Below are 24,193 nucleotides of genomic sequence, written 5' to 3' on the forward strand. Positions count from 1 at the left end.
CTCAAGAAATGGAATAACTTCCCCAGACCATCAGAGATGAGTACTCCAGGTCTTTGAAATTACCCAAGAACCCGAGTCCTTACCTCACATGCCCCAAAACAGAACTTTGATACTTCCCAGAATCACAGATTGTTCCTTTTGTCTCCTTTCTTTTCTTCTGCTAAAACAAACCCAGTCCTGCTGCAGGATTTCTTAGCATCTTGGCCAGTCTAACTCAAAAAATATTATTGTACTGAAGCTTTCAGTCTTACCGTATTATATGATTTTTCTTTAGTCATATCTTTTCTTTTTCTTCCTAGTTAAGTCACTTTCACATGCGTATTTTTGCCATATTTGCAGACTTGCTAGCATATCTGTTTTGTCTCTCAGCCAAATGGCAGACACAGCTCAGTTCTGACAGTCTAACTTAGTCCTCTCCCATTTGTTTTTCTTCTCTGAATTCCCACTTTGACAATGCCTTACTGGTAACAAGCTACCCATAATAGCATGAGAGTATCCCAGAGGACATCATCCACAGATCTTATCCAGAAAGATTGTCCCTTCTCTCCTTTAAGACTTGATATATTTTCTTAGATTCTGTCAAAAATCTTTTGCAGAATAGCATCCCTACCCTCACTACTGCAGATTTGACTTCTTCAGAATTTGCTGAGGAAGGTTTTGACCTGGCCAGATGTAGGGTAAGAGACCCCAGGGACAGCAAATCGGGTCCTGGACCCCTGCTGCACTTGTGCCAGAGTACTGGCAAGTCAGGTTGGCTGCTGTGCTCCCCAGTGAGCTCTGTCCTACTTCTTTTCCTTCCTTTATCCCTTTTTCTCTGTTCTTTTTCTCATGGCAAAAGTGGTTCAGCCCCTTTTTCTTGAGTCAGTAACTTTTTTTTTTCTTTTAATTCAATTCCATCTTCCCACGCTGCAGAGATTTTTTTTTCCCCCATGCTGGCTGTGATATCATTCTATACGGAGACCTTTCTTTTCTTGTAACCCCTGAAAGTGTGGGTGAAAACTATAGCATATATTGGAATATTTTTCTAAAGCATATAATAATAAAAAACTGACAAATTATTACGAGAGGCTTCAATGTTCTAATTTTCAAAGCAATTAGATAATAGTGTAGGTCAAGAATATTCCTGTCCCACTTCTTCATTTTCTACTTTCCTTACATCCTATTTTTGTAGCTTTTAATTCTCATAACAGATACTCCATTGGGATTAACGATGAATCCCTTGAAACTAGTGTACTTGGAAGAACTGGAGTAGAGTTTCCCTCCACAAGCACTAGCTTCACCAAACTGCAAAATCTGTGTGAATATTCTCTCTGGCAGCCTATCTGACCCATAGGACTTCTCAGTGTCTTATTTGCAGTAGAAACTGGGGAGTCTAAAGCCTGCATTTCAGATTGAATGAGTCCTAGTCGTTAAGCTGAGGCACAGGGGTGATACATAAGAATTGCCCTTGCACATTATCCCCGCTACTTACAAACACAGAGTGGTATTTTCTGTGAGGCATCTCACATCAAGGTGAAATCCAGAGTGAAGGGAAGGAGAGCAGAAGTCATTCAGGGGAGAGACTGGGTCATCAAGAATAGATTAGAAAAGGGAAAACTCCCACCTGGATCAGCACAGAGCAAACAAGGGATGATGAGGGGGATGAGCTCCTCTTCCCAGGTCTGTGGGCAGAGCAGTGGTGCCTGGGGCTTGGGCAGGTCCCCTGGGGAGAGCAGCTGTCACTGCTTCCTCTTTGGGTCTCTGTGGACTCACAGCTGGAAAAGTCTACAAGCTTTTCAGGCTCAATCTGCTCTCTGTTTATGCCGCGATATGCTCCTCAGGGCCATACACACAATGCATCCATTGAAACACAGGGTCTTCTGCAGAGCAGATATATGCTGTGCTACACGGGACAGGCAAAAAGCTGCCATCTCCTGCCAGGATGTCTGCTGCCTCAGAGCATCCCTGAAAATGCAAAAAGCTCAGGTCAGGGGGTTGTTCTTGTTGTGGGTTTGAAAAAATGTTTGTTCTTCACAGTGTCTTGTGTCTTCAGGGATATCACACAAAGCTGTGAAGCTGTACATGGTGCAGCACCGTCTACAATATTTACCAGGCTATAGAAAGCTCAAAGGGTTATACAGAGCAAATATTCCAGGCCAGGCAGGTCCCTGAGACGAGGCTGAGCTCGGTGAGTTCAAACCCTGATCCGAGGCTTCAATTGGCTTCGTTGTCACTCTGACACAGTTGTATCTGGAAGGGGGCTTTGGGCAGATCCTCCTTGCTTGTTCTTACAGAGATCAAGACTTTCAGGTGCCTGTCTGAACTGTGACCTGAAATTGTGGGTCAGAGCCTGCCTAACGACCCAGACCACCCATGGAACTGGGAGTGAAATTCCTGATACCTCTGTCTGTTTGAGCTGCCTGAATATTTACCAAGTTCTCCCACACAAAATCCTCTGAGAAACAAATTAAAAAAAGGCTCCGGATCTCTCTGGTCTGCACGTTTTTCACTCTCAAAACAGTCAGACTTGATCAAAGCATAACACAGTTTGACAAAACATTTGTCAACTTCAGCAGACCTGGCCTTCACTGCTGCTTGTAATGCACCCTGAAAGCAGTGGTGCCTCAGCTGGTTCCAGGCTGGGTTTGCTCAGTTGCTGGGTTCAGAACAGCCTAAGCCAGTTGGGTTTAATTGCTACAGACGCCATACTCTGTGCAGTGGGACACAAAGTGGAAATCAGGCTTTCACTCCCTCATACTCTGAGCAGACGAACATGAGAGGAGTCCAGTATTGCCAGAGGGCAGAGGGTTCGGATGGGAGTGTCATGGAATTTGCAGGGGGAATTCTGGGGGAACTGGGTTTGCACAGGGCCCAAGCACATTCCTGGTACAACGCTGTTGACGTCAGTGCACCGTGCCTTGTTCAGCCTTGGATCCTCATTAGTTTTTTCTCCTAAGATCATATCGCCTGGCATCTGGTTTGTGCTTTTGTTACTGCAGCTGCTTATTGGTCTGACTGCTTCAATAATCCCCCCTGGTTCCTGGAAAACCCACCCGCAAGCCTGTCTCTAGAGATCATGTGATTGCTCTGTTAAATACATGCTTCCCAGATTGGCTCCTTCTCCCCAGACTAATTCATCTCAATAATTATCCCCTTCATTGGTGCTAGTTTGTCATGAATGCAGAAATTTGGTCATTACAATTTGTTCTATTCTTGAAAATTCCATAGTCGTTGAATAACGATGAATAGAAAAAGTGTTTTGTTAATTCAAATTCGGCAGTGAATAGTAGCAGCCCTTCTGATGGACCCGGAATGTGAGGCTGTCTCTCCCAAAAATGTGAGAATGCAGCAGCAGAAAATTTATCTGCTTTGGGGAAGTTCGGGGTGAGCCTGCCCCATTGTCCCCTGCTGCAGCAGGTACCGCTCACAGGTACTTTCCTGAGCAAAATATTGAGGAGTCCTTGGCAGATTTTTCTAGTGAGAAGGATGACAGAAAACCACAGGGATCTAAAAAGTTAAAAAAAAAAAAAAAGATTTCACTTAGTATAAGTGGTTTAGAAAATGAAATGTCTGCCAAGGTGTACTGCACCTTCTCAGTGCAGTGTCAGTCCAGCAGGACTCAAAGGCAGGAATTGCCACACGGGCTTAGACCAACACCTCATCTCTGCCCACATCCTCTTGCTTCAGAGGACAGCATGTTATTAAAATGGACACTGGGTAGCACCATGTTAATAAACATTTTTAACTACGGAGATTACTTCTGCTGCTTGCATAAGTTTCCACTGGATTTTTTGCATTCTCACAAGCACTTTGTCTCAAGTGAGTTCTCAAGACAAGGGCCGTGTCTTTCAAGTTCCTGTGGAGCCATCTGTGCAACTGTGCTCTGCACATCGTAACTCAAAATACTTTGCTTCAGCTCTGTTATACTAGTGAGTGGCAAGTTCTGTGGGTGAGTGGGACAGTTTTACACTTGGAACTGCTTTAACTGGTTGCTCTCTGGGTCTTATATTTTAAAGTGAGGCCGTTAGGTATGCCTAAATGATCTCTTCCACAGTTACGCATGTCTGACCTCTCATATCCCTGCTTACCTGCTTTCTTTCTCTTCTAAAAAAACACACAACATTTATTTGGATCCCTCTATGTTTTTATACGGAAAATTTTCCAATCTTCCTAGTGCCTCCTTTGTCCTTTTCTGTTTTGAATTGGCTTCCTGTTTTGAAAAAGAAAACTGAACACAGTTTTTTCAGAGGATGGACTACTATAATTCCTGTAATTCTATTGTATTTTCAGTATTATCTTTTTGATCTTTTCAGCATGCCTTGAGATTGACTGGTTTTGGTCACTGCTGAAACTTGAGCAATATTTTTACTGAATAATTTGTAAGTGGTTTAATTTTGGTTTTAAATCACCAGTAAAGGCAGTTTGCCTGTTCTCCCATTGCTTGGTTCTTTCTGCAAGTTAGGGCCTTCTGAGACTCTTACAGTTGCCTTTTCTTGATGTCAGGGATAAATAATGCCAGCTCTAGTTCAGATACTTCCATGCCAAAAATAATTACTTATGCCAGATTTCTATCTGCTGCCTTTTTGATGAAAGGGATATTTTGAATTTATCTGGATTAGTATTCCCTTCCCAATACCACATAATTATGGGGAAACTGAAAAAAAAAAAAAAAAAAAATCAGCACCTATTTATGCATCTCTGAGAGCCACCCCTACAGCCACTCATAGACATTCCTGCTTTCTAGAAGGAATATGGTTACAGTGAGGTTTTGGTTTCATGGAAAGTTAAAGGTATAATTCCCTGAAAGAACACAGCACATTGACTCCAAGTCTGTGAAAGCATTGTTATCTTAGGATGCCTCTGGAACAAGAGCAGATCCTTTTTCTTCTGCCATCTAGACTCTTTCTTGAGGCCTCAGTGATCGAGTTTTCACGTGCTGCTCTTTCATGGCAGATCTTAATCATGTTCTTAGAGGACAGTTCTGCTCCACCCAGAAACCACCACCAGTGCTGATGTCTCCTTGACCATGTCAGAAAGAAAAGTGAAACTTTAAAGAGAAATGGGGTTAACTCCCTCTGATCTGTAGATGAAAGGTTGCTTCCTCTTCCACTTGCCTTAAACACTCAGGATTAAAAGAGATCATTTTGTTATTAAAGCAAAGCTATTAACTTTGGGGCTTCTCTTGGTAGGTCTCTGTTAGGTTTCTTCTCCAATATTGTGTGAGATGCAAAGTAATTTTTGCTAAAAATATTTGCTGTGGTTAACTGTAGACAGGATCTGTGAAACCAGAGTCAGCCAATGGTGGGAAAAAAGACCAGTGAGAAGGTGGTCATGCAGAAATGAAAAGAATTCCTATGAATGGAACATTTCCCATAAAAGGCCACACACTCTTACCTGCTTATTCCCATTGGTTTCCCTGGTAGGCTTGAGGCTGTGCTGAAACGTACAGCATTTTCACATTTTTTTCTCTGTATCGTTTTCTCCTCTTCCTCTGTCCCTTCCCCCAACTTTAATATTTGGATTTGAGTTAAAGCTGGACACAGTGAGAGAGAAATGTGGGTTCCCCCCGCTCTTTCCCTCTGATCTCTCATCACTTATTTATGTCTGTAAATGTTTTGTTTTATTTGATGTACGTTTGCCAAATAAATGCTGGGCCCAGCTCCAGGCAGTCTCACTTCACTCTTCCATCTTGAGACATTCCAGACCTGAACAGCATGAGCTTTCATAGCTAAATATTTAGGAGACAGTGATGAAACTGTGTCACCAAAAAGCTCTGGATATCCCTCAGAACAAAATGAGATTATTTAGAATGTTCAGTAAAAGGTGTATCACATCTTTTATTATGAAGTTTTGGAGCAGACTGGGAAAGGCCTGTGCTTAAAACATCAACCATTGTGATGAACACAGCGTCTCACTTGAGTGTCCTATCAGGAGTAAGGTAACACCATGCTCAACTCATCTTGAAATGGTTTGGGAGAGGGAGGACAAACACTGCACACCTGCTTCCAGCCTCTGCCCAAGACATGAGCTCAGCAACATCAAGCATTCCTGCCACTTGTTTCTGGGTTACAAGCAAGTATCAAAATAGGGCTAGTAGCTACACAGACATTCAACATCTTCGCACCAGCCTAGGCCCAACATTTTACCTGTTAGCTCATCAGTCTTATAGGAAACATCTGAGGCCTGGTCATATGTGAATAAATATTCCCACTGGATGAGAGGGAGGGAATGGGAGAGAGCTAAGCCAACATCTTGACTGAATGGAAATGCAAAAGTGAACCTGGTCTGCATTGCCAAAGTCTGGAATTTTATGTCAACCATGAGATCGCTTTTGCTTTTCTTAATGCCCCAACTCCATGGAAATCAGTGTTTATTCATTCATAACTAAATAATGCATTCCTAGCTTTTGTGTTTGTAGAGTGAAGCTAGAAGTAGAGTGAATCTAAACTTGCTAACATCCTGAAAAAGAACACCCATTTTATTATTATTTCTCAAAAATTGTAGCTTTAAGGCAAGTCTCCTGGAAAAGGGGAAGTCACGATGACTGTTTTTTGAATGTTTGCTAACTCAGAATACTGATAATACAATCTTTGGTGGAAAACAGATGCTGGTTTTAATTTCTGGTTTTATTAATTGGAATGGGGGATACACAGACATCAAGGAATTGCATATTTTAATATATGTTAATATACACATTTTTCCTTAATTGAGCAGCTGATGGAGAAAAATCTATGAAAGCTGTAAATTAAACTTCTTTTCTCCCTCCCTTATTGCAAATTTTTCTGTAAATAACTACAATTTGTTTTGGATCAGAGGTCAGGCCTTGACCACTTAATCAATGGATCACCTGTGCTTTTTCCTCAGCATCACTTGGAAGCATCTGGCGGGTTCTCCACATGGGACAGGCACGTGGCTGGTACCTGAGTTTCGAAGGGAGACAGCAACGATCTCTCGCTTCCAGTGGTTTGGAGCACAAGAGACAGCCTGGTGAGACAGCACAGTTCAGAGCTGACTCTTGCTTTGGAACAGGAGGTCTTCCACATCAGTGCCTTCCACTCCTGGAGACATATAAGTGACCGGTGATGCTGCCTCCTGGGTACCAAACAACTGCTGCCATTTAGCAAAGCCCCTGCCTCAAAGGTTGGTAACACAAATGAGATTTGGGATGGTTTAGAACTAGCTACTACTGTTAAAGAAGATTAATGGTAACTTAGAATCTGCTGCTTTCTGAAAGAAGTATCCTTTGGTCTGCAAAGAGGTTCGTTGTATGCTAACAGGGAGAGCTGGTCTGGGTATCTGTCTCTCTGAACATAACTGTATTCTGATTTCTCTCTTTCTGTATGTTTGAGTTTGGTGAAGTTTAAGGAGTTTCATGGAGATAGAGTGAATGGAATCCTATCTGTCAGACTTGAAGTAGCCTGGGCACAGGCAGAAAGCACTTCCACATATGCTGCCCCTGCTTGCCGAAACATTTCTTGCTTTCAATTGGAAAGAGGCAGGTTTCCTTGTGTGACAAATAGCCTGCTTCAGTCATGACCATTGGGCAGGCAACAGTCTTAACGTTTGGGTGTGGGTGGTGGTTTTTTTATGTTTTTGTTTGTTTGTTTGTGGGTTTTTGTTTGTTTGTTTGTTTCCTGTCAGGTATTAATAATTTCTAAATAACTGGCTTGAAATTTGACTAATTTCCTTCATAAAAGTTACTGTAATTTTGGTCATTTCTGAACCAAAGTGGTTTCAGCCAAACTGAAAATGGGAAAGCAGAGGGAAGAAGATGCTGATAACACACACATTTCAAAGGGAAGCTTTGTGTGCGTCATCCTTAACAATTACCCTATCCAGTTGCAACGGTTCTAAAATTGCAGAGGAGAAGTGGTGAACGGACATGGAATAAATCTGGCCAGTAAGATAACTTTTTAAAAGTAGACTCAAATCTTGGTTAAATTAAAGCACAGTCTCTTAAGGGTGGGGAAGATACTCCTAGAGTGTACAGTCAGGAAATAACAGGGCAGACTGAAAGTCTGAGAAATTGGGAATGGGATGTGAAACCTTTTTTTTTGTAAGTCTTTGATAGTACTGTGGGTGAGATCATGTTTCCTCTCTCCCACCTGTCCTTGATTTACAAAGGATGGAGGCTGCCACTACAGTCTTAGTTCTAGACACCTGACTCAAGTTCAAGCCAAAAAGCTCACGTCTTTAATACTGGCGATCTCCATTTCCTTTCCTGTGTCAGCTAGGCTGGTGATGAGCCTGGACACATTCCAGTAGTCTGGATGAGAGTTTTGGGTGAAACTGGCCTCTGCTCAGTTTCTGCTGCTCAACTCCCATGGCACAAAAGCAGTTCCCTTTCTGAAGTCTTGCCAGATGCATCGAAGACTAAAATAGAGGTTGAAAAAATTTCTTTCATCTCTTGTAGTTACCCACCAGTTTCAAGCTGTGCAATGATGGCAGGGCAGCATGGGGAAAGTTCCCTTGGTCAACTGAGCATGACATGCTCCTTCTAGGATGTGTTCAGGGCATGAGTACCCTGACTCAATTCACTGACACTACACTTACCAACTATTTCTAAAAATTATTTACAAAACTAGAATAGATTTTATTGCTCCCATCACGTATCATATTTGGAAAATGATGTCAGCAGCAGAAACTGGCTTTCAGCAGACTTGACAGTCCCTGCAAAGGGTGACCAGCCTCAACTTGCCAGAGAGTTATTAGCATTGGAAAGAGGGATCCCAAGTATTCCCTTGGGTTCTAGGATGGGAATTTACTGTGACAGGTTAGGAGGCGATCTCTGCAGAAACCCTCTAGTCTCTGCAAATCTGAAAGCAAGGGGTGACATACTTTCTTAGCATTGGCGTTCTGCAGGGCACTGACATCTGATTGTTATTGACATCTGGACCAGTGAGTAGCTGAACAGCTTGTCACTTGAAGATCTAGGAATATTTTCGTAAATGTCTTTAAAACCTTTTGTGAAGTTCCCTAGAATGAATCACTGTTTAACAACAGCTCAGTAAATATCATCATTAAAATGACTGAACAGAATACAGTTTGAACTGAGATTGAGTTCTCGAATAAAAGATTTGCCAAAACCTGCAAAACAAACTCTGTTTGTAATGCATTAAAAACCCCCTGTCAGCCTCTAGGGAATCAGATTTTCAGAAATTTCTAGCAATAGCTGTAATTTCTGAGTGTTCTCTTCCACCCCAGAAGGCTCATGCCTGATGACCAGTGGACATGCTGCTCTTTAAATACTGCAAGGAGGGCATATGACCCCAGCCAGGGGTGCAAGGACATGGCCTCTGATCAGGAAAACCTTGCAAGGGGGGGTGTGATTCTCACACATGCTTTTCTGAGAGCTCCTTGATGCAATCTGAGTCTAATGAACACACCTGACAAAGTATACAAACACAAAATAGAGTGCTTCCTCAGCCTTTTTACAAGAGTTATAACTGCAGCTGTGCCCAGGATCGTAAGGCAAAATCTGATTGACTGTCCCCCAGCCCATTTCTATTTCTGCCCTCTAAGTCCATAGGTAAGAGCAAAATATTAGTGTCTTACTCCAATTGTGTTTTGCTTCAGTTGTAAGGTATGGAGAAATATTTTTGTTTGCTTTAGATGATGGATGTGTTTCATTTCTCAATTATCCTAGTTCTGGATAAACAATGCTGCTGTCATTGTGGGACACTGAACTCTGAAGACAGCCAGCACCTCTCGTTGGTACTTCTCTGCACATGTTCTTTTTGACTTGTGACCAAATTGCTCTTTGCCTGTCTTTCCTAGATGTAAAGTGAGAGCCAGCTGTATGACTGTGTGGTAAGGTTACAGTCATAAACATGCATGAGACACTTGTCTGTTCTACAATAGAAAACAGGATTGGGATGACCAAAAGCTACCTTTTTAAGAGTAAGTTTTTTCTCTCTGCCAACTTTGTTGGAACTGGACCAGTGTACTGGGATGACTGTTAGTCAACTCACCATTATTTGGCTGGTAGGTGAGAATATGCTGGATATTGGGATGGAGAAGCTGCATGCTGGACCAAACCAGCTCAGGACTAGTAGATCTAATTAGCTTTGTGGCAGTCTCCTGGATGGGTGTGCACTACTGTGATGCACGGTAATGCAGGGAGTGAGAAGAAGCTGTGGGGTCTGTCTGGCAGAGATGACGAAGTCAGATCCGGCATTGCACAGATGTGATTATTGTGCTTTGGGGACTGGGTGGGCTCAGTAGCAGCACTGGAGGGAACAGACCTCTGGCAGATTGGAGCTGGCTTTGTGTATTACCTCTCGGCACACAGCGCAATCCTGAGACTGCTCAGGCACTGCTTAGATATGTGTCTTCATGTTCATTTGATGAAGTCCAGCATTGAGGGAACTGGTTGAGACAGCTGCAGAAGTGTCAGGAATTGCTTCTGAGATATCTTGGGAAATGGATGAGATCCCAAAATGTAGGAAAAGGGTGCAGATAATGATGGTCTTTGAAGAAAGGAGAGAAAGAGATGAAAATAACTGGTTAGTAGTCACTCCAGTTTGAATTCCTGGAAAAAGTGGAATAAATGAGCTGTGCATAAGTATATAGAAGATAAAAAGATGATAAGTCACAGACATGCAGGCCTGTCAGGAATAAATCCTGTCAGAGCAGTCTGCCCTCTTTTTCCTGACAAAGTAACCAACCAGCGAAGAAAAAGCAGATGCCTTATATTCCAAGTTGGGTAAGGTTTTTCCATGCTCCTTCACTCGATACTCATAAGGCAGCTATGGGTATACAACTTAGATGAAACTCATGGAATACAGGTGCACAGCCCTATGGAAAAGCCTATTCACTGAACAGCCCTCGGAGCTTGGCACCAAATGGGAAGGGAGCAATGAGGGGGCTGCAGGGTCTCTCCCCGGTCAGTTACTCTAGTCATTAATGGCTTTGTAGGTGCAACAGAGATAATGCTTATCAAATGTGATGACAGTGTCATGCTAGGGGGCATGAAAGCACACAGGAGAACAGGGTCAGAATTCAAAGGGGTCTTTAGGTGCTGGATGACCAATTGAAAAATTATTTTATACAGACAGGAACAAAAGAGGAATGAATGATCCACTGCACAAATGCAAGGCAGGCAACAGTTTGCAGGACAGCAGTTAGGAAAGGTTTTAAAGGTTATAAGGGATCACAAAACAAATGTTTCAAATGCTTTGCTACTATTGAGAGACCAACATCATACTAGGACGAAAAGTCACGAGAACAGTCTCTGAAAGAGTCTCCTTTGTATACTTAGCACTGGTGGGGTTTTGGCTCAAATGTTACGCCTAATTGTGGGTACCACATTTCCCAAAATTTAAAGAGAATTGACAGAAGAAAAAAACAATGAGAAGCCTAAATAAGATATTCTCAACATTTTTTTTTGAGTTTGTTGAAAAGAGAAAGCTGTATGCTAACCTCTCAGCTTGCTGCAAAAGAAAGAAGACAGGTTTTTTGTGTCAGGGGTAGATAGGACAAGAATTCTTTCGTACAACTTATATTGTAGCAGGGGAGATAAGGGTTAGGCAGTAGAAATCCCTTCTTATGTCAAATGCAGTGAAGCACTGAATAGGTTGCTTAGGGAGTCTTTTATGGGAGACTTCAAAAACTTTGCATCCTCCAGGGGTTACGTTGCAGTAGTGCTGCCACAGGTAGAGATGGAAATAACAAAAGAGAACAACACAGGACCCCGATAGTATAGCTGTGAAAACCAGATAAACCTTTGGGCAAATGAGTTTCTCTTCCAGTCTCTAGCTATTGGTAATCTTGCTGTGGAACAGATCAAACAATGCCCCTGCCAGCCTGGGCCAGACAAGTGGCAGAGGCAGGAGAAATTGCCCAATAAGAAGAAAATAATTGCTTGGCAGCCCTTTTAGGAACAAAGGTAGCAGCATCACCTGCACAATTTTGATTACTCTTTCTGCCTTATTTTATTCTCCAAATACTAATGACAGGTTGCAAAACTGTCAGGACAAGAGGATCCTCTCTCCAGCTTCAATTTATGTGTCTGGGGGCCACCGGCTTTAAAGGAATTTCAGGTTCTGGTTCTGAGTCCATGTGGGGAATTGGAAGGATTTCTAGGCTTGGGAGAACTGACTTTCACCTCGACCACTTCCATGTTTATTTCCCTGACCATTTTTTTTCATACATACAGTGCTCTGAAGAGAAGATACTCTTAGCAGCATCGACAGATAACTACTTAAAGGTATCAGATCCTTGTGCCATTCTAACTTCTGGTTATGTCTCCTTTCCAGACTACAATCAGTCCAATGGGGTTGTTTGAATTCAAATGTTAGCACAAAATTTCTGCTAGCCTTACTTAAAAATTTATTTCAGGCATCTCAAAAACCTCCCTGTCATTCACTCCCTTGCACAGCCAGACAGTGATGATTTCCCCAGCCTGTTCTCAGGAAATTTGTATTAAAATAGTACTTAATAATTGGAATTTCTTTTCTGGGCCACATCAAGTTCAGATAAACATAACTTAGCTGAATAAGGCACCAATGAGTTGTACAGGTCAGGCAGCTGGTGTTACACAGTTCAGCAGGACTGATGTTGTCCCACAGAATCTCAGGTTGTCTCCTGAGTATGCTGTTAGTTACACAAGGGCAATCAATGTTCCTAGGAGCAACTACTGACTTTTTAAGCGCAATGTCACTGAAGCTCTAGCAGAAGATGGGGAGAATGAAGGAAGGAGAACAGAAAGGTCTCCAGCTGTCCTGAACTGACTGAAAAAAACCTGCCAAGTTACTAAGAAATGATAGATAGCACTGACAATATGTGAGGGGAATATTCCCTTCTGAGGATTATACTTGGTTCAGGAAAGCAGCAGCTGAGCACAGCTGAGCTGGATGGGTGCTTTGTTGCTGCCTTCATGGCTCTCTGTTCAAGGCAAGCAGTGACATGAGTTTTGTGGCCTCAGACACAAGGCTACCAGTAAATGTTAGCATCATTTGTTATTCTCAGGCCTGGCAGAGCAGAAAAGAAGGTCAGGATGAGGACGACGATCTGCTGTCAGTGCAGCAAGGCTGGAGCAGAATAGCTGCGGGGCTCCAGCATGTCAGGATTGAGTTGTGCTGGCAGAGCCCCGTGAAACCCAAGGACACCCATAGCAGCGGGTGCTGCAGGCCAGCATGACAGCTCTGTGGGAGTCTTCTTTGCGTACATGGTTTCCAACTCTATATAAGTACTTAAATTCTCCTGTAATTGCAAAAAACTATGCTGATGCATCCCCTTCCTTCCAACCCCTCTCTCAGTTAGAAGAGACTCTCTGAATGAACAAGTGTTTCTGGGGGCATGTTGGAAGCATCTTGCTTGGGTTCTAGTGATGCTAGAGGAAATCAGATCTCATTTTCGGCTGATGTAGTTATTTCAGGCAAAAGCAGTGTAAACTGATTACTATTATAAATGAAAATACAGAAGAATTCTCACCCATGCTTTAATCTAGAAATTTAATCTCGGCTGTTTTCTGCATCAGACCAAATATGGAGGTCTCTGTGTCTATATTTAGCATCAGATAAGGGCCAGTTAGCTGCTCTTTTCCTTGCCTTTGACTTTTCTCTTGTGAGGCAAATGGTGACAGATGCTGAATATGCCTTATTTAAAACTGCAGGGACAAAAACTTGTAGCAACTGAAGGGTGCAGTATGGCTAGCCACAGAAGGGGAAAGGGGGTGATACCGAGTTTTATGGTGTCATTACTTGGGGCATTTTTATCTTTAGTGTTAACCTTGGTGATGCAATCTTGGTGTTAGCATGTCCTGATTTTGTAGAGCAATATAGCAACGCATACATCCCTGCAGGTTTTTACTGTGTTCCCAGGCATATGAGCTACTGTTTTAATGTTTCTTTCAGGATAAAGAATAATACCATCAAAATGTGCAACTTTCTGTAATAAAACCTGTAACTTTACCTTATCAAGCTGAGATTTTTGTGGTCTGCAGATGTGAGTTCAGAGGCCATAAAAGGGCCAGAGCGGTTCTTGGACCAGTGTCTCTGGATTCTGAAATGACCCATGTTGTTTCCTGGCAGCAGAGAAGGAGAAAACATTTGCATGTCTCCTTGCAAAGAACTTGCAGTACTGACCAGAGCCAGCCCCAGAAGAAGCAGTGGCCAAAAAAGAAAGAAACCAGAACAAAAAAAGTATGATTGGCTCATATAAATAGCATGTCAAGGGGGAAACAACTGAGTGCTCATTTTCCAGCTAGAGCCAGTACCTTCTCTTTGCATCTACTCTGTTTAACATGGCTTCTACCTGCAGCCCTCTTCCAGTGTCAGTGACTGTGAAGAAGCTGCAAGCAGAGGTCCCTTTGTCAGCTGCCACACTGTGTGTCCTTCATGGTGAGGCCTCCCAGGGTTTCTTTCTCTAGGGCAAGCCAGAATCTCTGTGTTTTGGGGAGCAGAAAGGGAAGGTTCAACCAGCCCTGCAAGGAAATACAGTGTACAAGTGAATCTGCAAGTGACGAGTGCCTTTACTTGCTGTTGCCATCAGGTGCATGGTAAGCTTTAGTAGAAGGATGCACAGAACATGAAGCACCATGAGAACTTTCTCATATAGTATGACAAGTGTCAGTGTCATGTGAAAAATTAAATTTACTTGCCCTAATGGATGTATTTGGTTTGACTTTTTGCCCAGAGCATCAACCACTGATACTTCAGACTGAAGAAGAAATCATAAACCCCATCACTCCCTAGTTAACTGTAGGGTGTTCATCAGTTTAGCAGAAGTGTAATCCACTCCTACTCTGAAATTTGTCACCATCTGTAGCATAGACACTTCTTCAGTCACAACTTACAGAATTATTATGACAGCTGAATCTACAAGAATGTAGGTATCTCTGAAGAAGAGAATGGGTCCCTCTTCATTTTAGTCTGTCCAGACCTGAAATTGCAGAAGTAGGCTTGGTCACAGGAATCTGGATCCATTCCCTTTCTCGAATTCCTCCAACATAACGATTTAGACACTCATTAACTTTGTCTGTTTTTAATCACAGGATTAGCTGGTACTTAAAGCACACCCCCAACCCCATCATTGTTTCCTGCTCCCGGGAACACCAGTAACCAGCTGCATGGGAGGAGTGAGCCAGCCTGGCTCTTATCAAAGTAATTTGCACGGAAAGTAGGAAAACCACAGTTTCTCAATTGTGTGGATGTTACACTGACTGCGAGTGTGCAAAACACTCAGCATCCAATAGCTCTCTCTGTCTGCAATGGGACAGGTCCTGTGGGTCTGCTCAGAGTTTCACAGAAAACGCGATGTGCTGTTACATCAGTTACAAAATTGACACACACATACACACACTACCCTGAAAAGAGAAAGGCAGTCTCAGAAAATCTATGTGCTTCTTCTGCAGTTTGCCTTAAACAGCTCTGCTTCACAAAAGATTTTTGAAGACTGTCCTGCTGCCATCTGGGGGCTTTTCTGTAAAGTACGTTAAACAACCTTTTGGATATGTGTTGGGAGCATGAGTCCCTCAGAAACTTTAGCTTATTTTCTCTCATCTTCATGTGCTGAAACTGCTTATTAAAATGATATCTCAATTTAACAAGGCAAACTGTACCCCCACGCTGGCTACCAGTGCAGTAACAAGCCTAAGAGAAGGCACCTGTTACGGTTGTTGGAGCTTGCTTCCTCTGAAAGCCAGTGAGATATAAATTTGCCTCTAAAGAAGGAGAGAGAGATGGAAAAAAAAGTAATGAGTTAGGAAAGAAGACCCTGGTACATATGAGGTTTGATGCTTTATTTCAGTGATCATTTTGTGTTTTTCAAGGGCTGGGCTGAGGGTTTTTACAGGAGGATTGAGTGTATAATCAATATTACTAGTAAGATCTATACATCAAAAACTCTTTGTGAAGCAGAAAGGGTGTTTTCCAGCACTTCTCTACAATGGTCAGTTTTAAAAGAGTGTAAAAACTGCTGCTTGATGTTTTCAGCTGCTCGGTGCCCCTTGGTAATCTGGGAAATGAAATGCAGAACAGGCAGGGCCCAGGTATGGTCTTCTGTACCGCCTCTGGCAGGGCAGTGGCTCAGATCCAGAGAAACTAACAGAATTAAGAGAGTTAATTAATTTGTTGTTGTTTGTCCAAAAATATGCCAAAATCTGATACTTGCTTATACTATCTACCAAGCTAGGGAGATGTAAGAATGTTTTTGTCTCAATGGTCTATTTGGACTTTAATTTCTAAACTCCAGTTATTGCAAAGAATTTTCACCAGAGTAATCTCTTACGAACTAAACCCAAGTCTGCTCAACTCATCTGCCTCTGAGTCAGTATGTTTGGGCGGCGGAGGAACACGCAGGTCGACTCAATATGAGTGATAAAGCATAGTTCGATTTATTAGCCCGAATAGCATATAGTTATACAGTTCACGATAATTATCCATACCTGTCACCTACTAATTGGCTTAAGCTCTAACAGTACATTTGCATGGTCCTCCTACTTGCAGCTGCTAGCTACGCTTATTCTACATTCTTGTGCTCTTGAAAGCTGTTTGTGAAACTCTGCCAAGGTCTCAGTGACCTTGCTGATTTTACTGAAACAGTCAGCAGTTCCCACTGCGGCCTAGTTTTGCTACTTATGCTAAGGCCTTCAGAATAGGCTCTGCTCGTACAACTGCTCAGCCATTCTCCAACAAGTATGAAAACAGGCATCATGTGGTTTCAGCCACAGTGCTGCTGACCTTCACCTAAAGCTCTGCCAGCAGCCACTACGTATCCCAGGAAAGTAACCTCCCTCTGATCTACAGCATTGCAAAAGCCAAACCAGTGTCCTGTTCCATGTCAGATGATGTCGAAAAGAGTTGTGTTTTACCCAACTGCAGCAGAAACTTCCTTTTGTAACAAACTGGAGAGCTATGTACTGAGCTTCTGGAAAACAGGCCTGCCGGGCAACTACCTCTCCCGTTAAACCTCTTGCTGATGCATTGCTGGCCTGCCAAGGGCCCCCTGCTTGCATGTGCTCCTTCCCACCTGTGGATTTCCACGAAGTCCCACAGAAGGTTGCAGACCTGGTGTGCTCTGTGCCAGCTGGAGGTGCAGCCGGGGTGCAGAGGGGAGGCGGGTCCCAGCAGAGGCTGCTCCTGCCCTGGCTGCCCAGGCAAGGGGCCTGCCAGAAACACCTCCATCCCACCTCCTCTGCTCCCACAGGGTCCAGGGCATGAGCCAAAAGGCCAGAGAGGTTTTGCTTTGCAAAGCTTCAGCTCAGGGTGTGTCAGCAGCGGGAACTGCTAAATGGCCTCTCTGCTGGGAGAGGATGCAAACAACTCTCTGGGAGTGGGGTAGAGAGCAGAATGACTGTGAAGTTGCTAATGCAAACTGCTGCGTGAAGGCCTCTCTGATTTTAAGGGTTTTTCTAATTATTAAAAAAGGCTGCTATAGTTACAACAAAACAATTTATTGTTACCATCTGACATTTAACTGAGTTGCAAGGTCTTGATTTGCTTTTGTGAAAGTTTTCCCAATCAAAACCACTGTGATGGTTATCACATTTCCAAGCTGAAGGCCTTCTTTTCAACACACCACAGCTTGTAAATGCGCTGTAAATAAACAGAAATTTTGACTTCCAGGGCTTTCATTTCAGTGCTGTCTGTGACCATGCCATTGAGCTAGATTCCAAATTTAATGAAAATTTATTTTGAATATCATTGCTTATGGGCACTGGCAGGAGAGCACAGTCCCCTGCTCCGATACCCTGCAATGTGTAGGGCAAACACTGTTGCCTAAGATTTAGCTGATCGTTGACTAGTTGCATCATTGACTTGGAGGCCTATAATCAACTAAACTTAGCAAAATAGTGAAGCTTAACAACATTTTTAAAGGGAGCATTTTCAGGATCACATGTCACATCTTGTTAGAAAAACAGTTGTGGCGCGCAGTTCATTCAGGGAAGGAATGCCCTGTAACTGCGGCACTTGGCTGTCGTCTGCTGAGACAAAACCGAGGCATGAAATTATCTGACAATAAGGAAGGTATTCTATGACAACATTCCTGAGCTTGAAAAGGAGAGAGGGATTTTTGTGAAATGAGTGTCTGTCTTAGATACACCAAGCTAGGTGGCACCTACACTTCTATCACCAAAATAGGTGTACAAAAAAGTTCAGAAAATAGTGTCGGTCTTTTTAGTTTTGCAGTTCTCAGTGGCTTGCACTGTGTACATTTCAACACCGTCACTCCCTGTGCTTTGGGAACACAGCCTCTGTTAGTCCTCTTTTCTATCTGAATTGGAAAATCAGCTCAAACAACTGGCAGCTGAATTATCTCAGCAATATAAGGCCCTGTGATATGTTTGTTCTTGATGCCATACATGCCTGACTTACATGATTGCAAGGGAAGCTCTGTTTAAATTTTAAAAATCAAGTTTCCACTTCATACGGCGTAAAAAGGTGGAAACAACTGAACCATGAACAGTAGTTCAAGACATTATTATTGTTTTACATAACAAATCTAGGTTCCATCCTTTTTAATGCTTGCATTTTGAAATGCTGGTTCTGCCTGAAGCCAAGGCAAATGTTGAGTGACTTTTGAGAATGTTCTACTGCTGCCTGGCTAAGCTATGGCCCTCGGGTATAACAGGCTGCAGGCAGGCTCTTAGGCTTCTTTGAAAAGCTTTTTAAAAAGACTAATCCATGCTGCCTTTAACCTATTTGTATTTACTACTATACTTCTATTATCAGTGTCTTTATTCATTGTTGCCTTGGTCTTTGTGTACTCCAGTACTGAGTCAATGTAAATGTCCTTATATAATTAAGTCTGCATTCTTAGAACATAGAGTGCCGTTCCCATAAAAAGCTCACACATACACGCAAAGAATCACAGAATGTTAGGGACTGGAAGGGACCTCAAAAGATCATCTAATCCAATCCCCCTGCTGGAGCAGGAACACCTAGATGAGGTTACACAGGAATGTGTCCAGGTGGGTTTTGAATCTAGGAAGGTAAAAGCACATCTTTCTTATAAGGGTTTGGAAGTACAAACTCTAGTTAAACAGACGTCTGGAAAAAATCCAAAATACTATCTGATCGTAAGTTGTTAGGAAAGGTAGCATCATTTTTAAAGCTGTCTTGTCTCGTCACCCTCCCCCCCACACCCCCAACAGCATTCAAAGTATTTCACAAAATATAATAAAGCTCAATATTTTTATTTCCGTTCCACAGACTGAGGAATGGGATCATAGAGGCTGTGAATGACTTGTTAACAACCAGAGGCAAGTTTGTGAGAGTTAGATTAAAAGATAGCTTCATCACAGCACTGTGTGGTTTTTATCCAAAGGGAAAATGCCCAACCTAGTGTGTGCTTCACAACCTGCACATTCGTCATGAGAACTGTGATACAGGATAGGGAGACACTGTGGTTTTTTTGTTCTGGTTTTCTCATCCATTACCGTTTTATGTTTATACTTGCTGCCCTAGGGCTCAGTCTTTATCCTGCCAGCGTCAGGTCCAGACTGAAATTTCCAAAACCATGGGCTACGCTGAAAAACACTCTGTCCTGCAGCACGGCTTGAGGCCATCTTCATGGCTGATGTGGCAGGACAGCTCTGTGAAGACTTGAGTTCTGCAATTACAGATGTCTCTAGGGAATTTGACCTCATGATATCAAGTGAAAGGAAGAAGTCCTGCATCCGCTCCCTGAACCCTCCACCTCATTAAGGGGTGTTGCTGTGGATGAGGGGTACTTGGAAAGATTTGAACCACGCAACTAACAAATGCGGGTAGTAAATAGAGGAGTGAACTTATGTCATGTCTGGTCCTTCCATACTTGCTGCTTGGTAAGCTCTCTGGGTGTGGGAGGCAGGACAGCCAACCTGGATGCAAAAGTCCTTCTCTGGTGTCCAGGGACTGCAGGCAGCAACTTGTCCCCGTGCCTGTCCCCAAGCCCCGCCTGAGTGACCCAAGGGGGTGCTGGGGACAGCCGCTACCACCACCGGCTGATGCTTCTTACCCCTCATGCCACGCAGCTCTACCCAAGTCGGGGGCACGCCCGCACAGACCGCCCATCACACACCAGCCGCCACAGATTCCCCCAACCGCTCCGTCAGTGAACCGGGCCCGGGGAAGCAGCTCTGCGGGGGCAGCGTGCGCGGGGTCGGCCTCTTCGCCGGCGGGGAGGTACCCTGCCCCGCCAGCACCGCTCCCGAGGGCTCCCGCCTCGCCCTGTGCGGCAGCCCGAGGGATGAATGCGGGCGAGGCGGTGCCGAGCCGTGCCTGGCAGCGCTGGGCAGGGACGGACGGGCGGGCGGTGAGGGGCGGCGCGGCTGTGGCACAGCTCAGCTCGGCGTGGTACGGGACGGCACATCACAGCACGGCACGGCACGGCACGGCACGGTGCTGCCTGCCTGCCGCCGCGCCGGGGGCGGGCGGAGGGGCGGGGCAGGAACCGCGCGGCGCTGCGCGGAGCGCGGCGCGGACCCGGGAGCGCAGCCAGTGCCCGGCACGGACTAAAGTTATCCCGGAATAAGGCTGCACGCATGTGCGTCACCCCGGATGTGAACATGGGGCCCGGCTCCCCGCTAGCTCGCTCCGCCCGGCTCTAGCGGATGGGCTAAGCCGTGCCGTGCCGTGCCGTGCCGGGCCGGCGGCCGTACAGCCCGCTAGGGGCGGGGACGAGCAGGGTCGCCCGGGCGCTCTCGAGGGCCAAGGTGCGAGAGCCCCGTCCCGGCGGGGGGCCTGGCCCCCCGGGCGGGGGTGGGCCGGGGACCGGGGCAGGGGCAGGGGCAGGTGCGCCGCCCGGGCGGGGCCGGGCCGGGCCGAGCGGCGGACGGAACTCCCGGTGCAGCCCGCCCCTGGCGTCCCCGCCGTGCCGCCGCCTCTCCCTAGCCCCCGGGATCCCTCGGCGTCCCTTCCCGCCGCTGGCCCGGCGGGGCTCGGTCCGGGGGGGCTGGGCAGCGCGGGGGCTGCGCCCCCGGCCCGCCAGCGCCCCCGGACTCGTCCCGCCGCCCGGCGGCCGGGACCCGGGAGCGATGGATTTTCGGGGCAAGAAGTATGAGCGCGGCAGTAACTGGTCGGACCCCGAGGTGGTGGAGCTGCTGCAGCTCTGGGCCGACGAGTCGGTGCAGATGGAGCTGGAGAGCTGCTTGCGCAACCAGCACGTCTTCAACCGCATCGCCGAGGTGCTGCGGGAGAAGGGCATCCACCGGACGGGCGACCAGTGCCGGGAGAAGATCAAGAAGATGAAGCTGGAGTACCGGCGAATCAAGGACAACAGCAAGGCCCCGCGAGGCGGGCGGACGTGGAAGTTCTATGAGGTGATGGACCGAGTGCTGACCAGCCGGCCAGCCCTGGCCTACAGCTCCCTGAGTGGCAGCATGATGGCTCAGCAGGTGCTGCAGGGCACCATGGTGGAGAGCTACCACCACCAGTTTCCCTCCTCGACCCTGCCCTTTGGACACTCCCAGCACCCTGAACTGATGGAAATCAAATGTGAGGAGGTGAACTCTGATGAACACTGCTTGACCCCAGAGCCCCCACCGTCCATGTCTTACCAGCAGGGCTCCCCTGAAGAGCATGAGATGGAGAGAGCGTTTTTGGAGAGGGCCCAGAATGACTCTCCCATCTCCAGGGTGGAGATTCCCATTGAAACCAGTGTTTCACCTTCAGGTAGGGCTAGCCTTTTGCATTCCAGCATAAGGTTTCTGCCTGGTTTCCCAGAAAGAGAGGTTATTTCTGGTGCAGAGATAGACACCTGGTTTTTGCACTGGTGTTTGGATCCTTATTTTTCAATGTCCCAAAAAGCTTTAAAGGAGAAGGCTGGTATCTGCAGTTGTAGTCTTCTGACCATTCCCGAAACATATCTTGCTGCAGATAAATAACATCTAAAATTACTGCACCAGGCTAAATATTGTGTATGAAGTCCAAAGGGATCCTAAATTCTGGCATGTCTGCCATAAGCCAGCCTAGGCATTTGTGCTACATTTCTGCAAATAATGCTGAGAGTGGAAAAAAAATGCATGCTTTTTGGTATTATTCTAATATCAACAGGGCTGTCTGAGGTCCTCATGCTGAGTTGTATCAGGAGACCTTCTTCTGCCATGGCTACACTATAAACCTGCAGGTGAAACTTTCATTTCGTTCTTTTAAAATATTTTCAGGATCTAATCTTCTGGGACACTCAGCAATGAAGACTATTTGGGAATCATCATTTCCTGTTTTTCTAAGCATTCATTAGGACTTGGAAAGAAGATGGTTTTGAAAGCCACTGTCGGAAACAGCTTATTGGTGTACAGGAGATGAGACTCCTGCACTGAAAGTGCAGTTGGTGGTTGCTTGGCTGCCACAAAGGGTACAGTCTGGAAATCCTGGGGATTTCAGACTAGTCTAGTACAGGTTGATGGAGGATAATGGCATGATGGGGAAGAAAAGAGACAATAGCCAGTGTGAGGTTAATGTCTGAGATCCAGAAGAAATGCTATGTCCTCTTTGCTGTGGTGGTCTCCTTGCTACTCCAGTGGAGGGAACTGACGATCATTCAGGTTAATTCAGAGGCCGAGTACAGAGCCAGGGCTGGGGCTGGCAGTGTAAGGAGGAGCCCAATGTGTGAAGTTAAAAACAAGCTTCAAACAAAGTTACAAACTTCAAGATGACAGGTTTTAGTTTGGTTTTCCTGTAAAAGCCTGCAGTAGATTGGTGTTCTCTAGGAAAGGCAGGAGGAGGCAGCAGAGCAAGTCCACGCCACCTTGCTGGCTTCATGTTTAATTTTTCTTCCTTGCTTCTGCATGTTGACAGGTTTCAGTGAGCCAAACATGGCAAACTCATCACGGATCCAGAATGTTGTTCCCCGGCCTGGCTTCTCTGCCTTGCATCGGCTGAGAAAAAAGCGGAAAGGCCAGCGCGTGAAGGACCCACTGGATGATCTCTTGCTGAAGACCCTGACATCTCAGCGGGCCATGGAAGAACGCTTTTTGCAGATGGAAGAACGCCGATTTCAGCGAGATTTGGATGTGGAGGAGCGTCGGATGCAGCTGGAGCAGCGCCGGTTTGAACTGGAGCGGGAGCATGAGTTCCGCATGTTCAATGTCTTTGCTCAGATGCTCAGCATCCTAAAGCAGAGCCATAGCGGCTCCTCCTCCTCCGCTGCGATTCCTCCGGGCTTGGACTTCAGCCAGGCACTGTCTGAAATGACTGGAATGGGAGGAGGAGGGGGCAGCCTACAAGAGATGAGGGCTCGGCTGCTTCCGGAGAGGAGGGTTGACATGCACGGCCTCTGTAACCCCAGCGATTTCCACAGAAGCCCCTACCTCTCTGCTCGTGGCAACATTGCCAACCTTTTTTGTGGCTCCACTGAGGAAGGGTACAAAGCTTATCATGCTGACAAGTATGATGAAGACAAGAACCCCAATGTGAGTGAGAGCCTCAAAGTGTTTTTCCTGGTTTTGTTGCTAGGAAAAAAAACTTTCATAGAGATTTGCTGACAGATCTGCTAAAGGTATGAGTTTTTTTTGACCTCACCTTGTACACGGTGGGTCAAGTTGTTTGAGGAAGAGAAATAAAAAGTAGCTTTGCAGATCATCGGTATATCAAAGATGAATGCCACATTCAGCTCAGGTTTGCATGCTCTGTATTCCGTATCAGGCACCAGTAGCAGTAGTAGACCTTGAAAGATGGAAGAAATCTGCAGGAACAGAGGTCCTGTTCCTCCTTTCACCTCATCACCTCTGTTGCTCACTGAAGACCATCTCTGATTCTGATCTCATTATTGCAAGTAATGGATGCAGGAGAACAAATAAGTAGTAGACTATTTCTTGTTTGGTTGTGGTTTTTTTGTTTTGTTTAAATTACTTTTAACTAATGCTCAGCACTTTTTCTGCCTGTTTATGCTGGGCTGTTCAGTTATAAGTAGCTCGTCAGACCCCTCTTGTGGCACAAAGGCTGAGTGTTAATACTTCATGGCATTTTATTACGGAGTAGCAAGTATAACAAATATAAGTAATGATTTATATGTGGATTACTTTTAAATAGATCCCACATTCAGACACTGAACTACTTGAAACTTTAAAAATATTATATTATTAGCCCTGACTTTAGTCACACTGTGTTGGGAGGTGAAAACTAGGTTTAAAATAGAAAAACGCAGTGAAGTTTTTGATACAAGGAGCATTATGAGGAACAAACTGCCTCTTCTACCAAATGTTGTCTATGTAGGAGGTAGCTTTCTTACAGAAATAACCTAAAATTGTACTTGTGCTTTAGTAACATCGTAAACGTACAATTGCTTAGAT

General features: G+C 45.1%; 1 protein-coding gene across 4 annotated transcripts in view; it reads left to right on the forward strand.

Annotated features, from left to right (window-relative positions):
* Positions 1-24,193, forward strand: part of ACCS (1-aminocyclopropane-1-carboxylate synthase homolog (inactive)) — a 61,997-nt gene that overhangs the window by 26,374 nt on the left and 11,430 nt on the right. Inside the window, exons 2-3 of one of the 4 annotated variants that reach the window (XM_065839148.2) lie at positions 6,844-7,119; positions 22,701-23,314. In XM_065839148.2, coding sequence (XP_065695220.1) covers positions 22,718-23,314 — 597 coding nt within the window. In that variant the 5' untranslated portion in view covers positions 6,844-7,119; positions 22,701-22,717. Of the gene's footprint in view, positions 1-6,843; positions 7,120-20,357; positions 21,576-21,616; positions 22,030-22,700; positions 23,401-24,193 lie in introns of those variants that run through there. The other 3 variants (XM_065839147.2, XM_065839150.2, XM_071809109.1) reach the window with 3 other exon arrangements.

This window comes from Patagioenas fasciata, chromosome 5, assembly GCF_037038585.1.
Source record: "Patagioenas fasciata isolate bPatFas1 chromosome 5, bPatFas1.hap1, whole genome shotgun sequence".
Taxonomy (NCBI): domain Eukaryota; kingdom Metazoa; phylum Chordata; class Aves; order Columbiformes; family Columbidae; genus Patagioenas; species Patagioenas fasciata.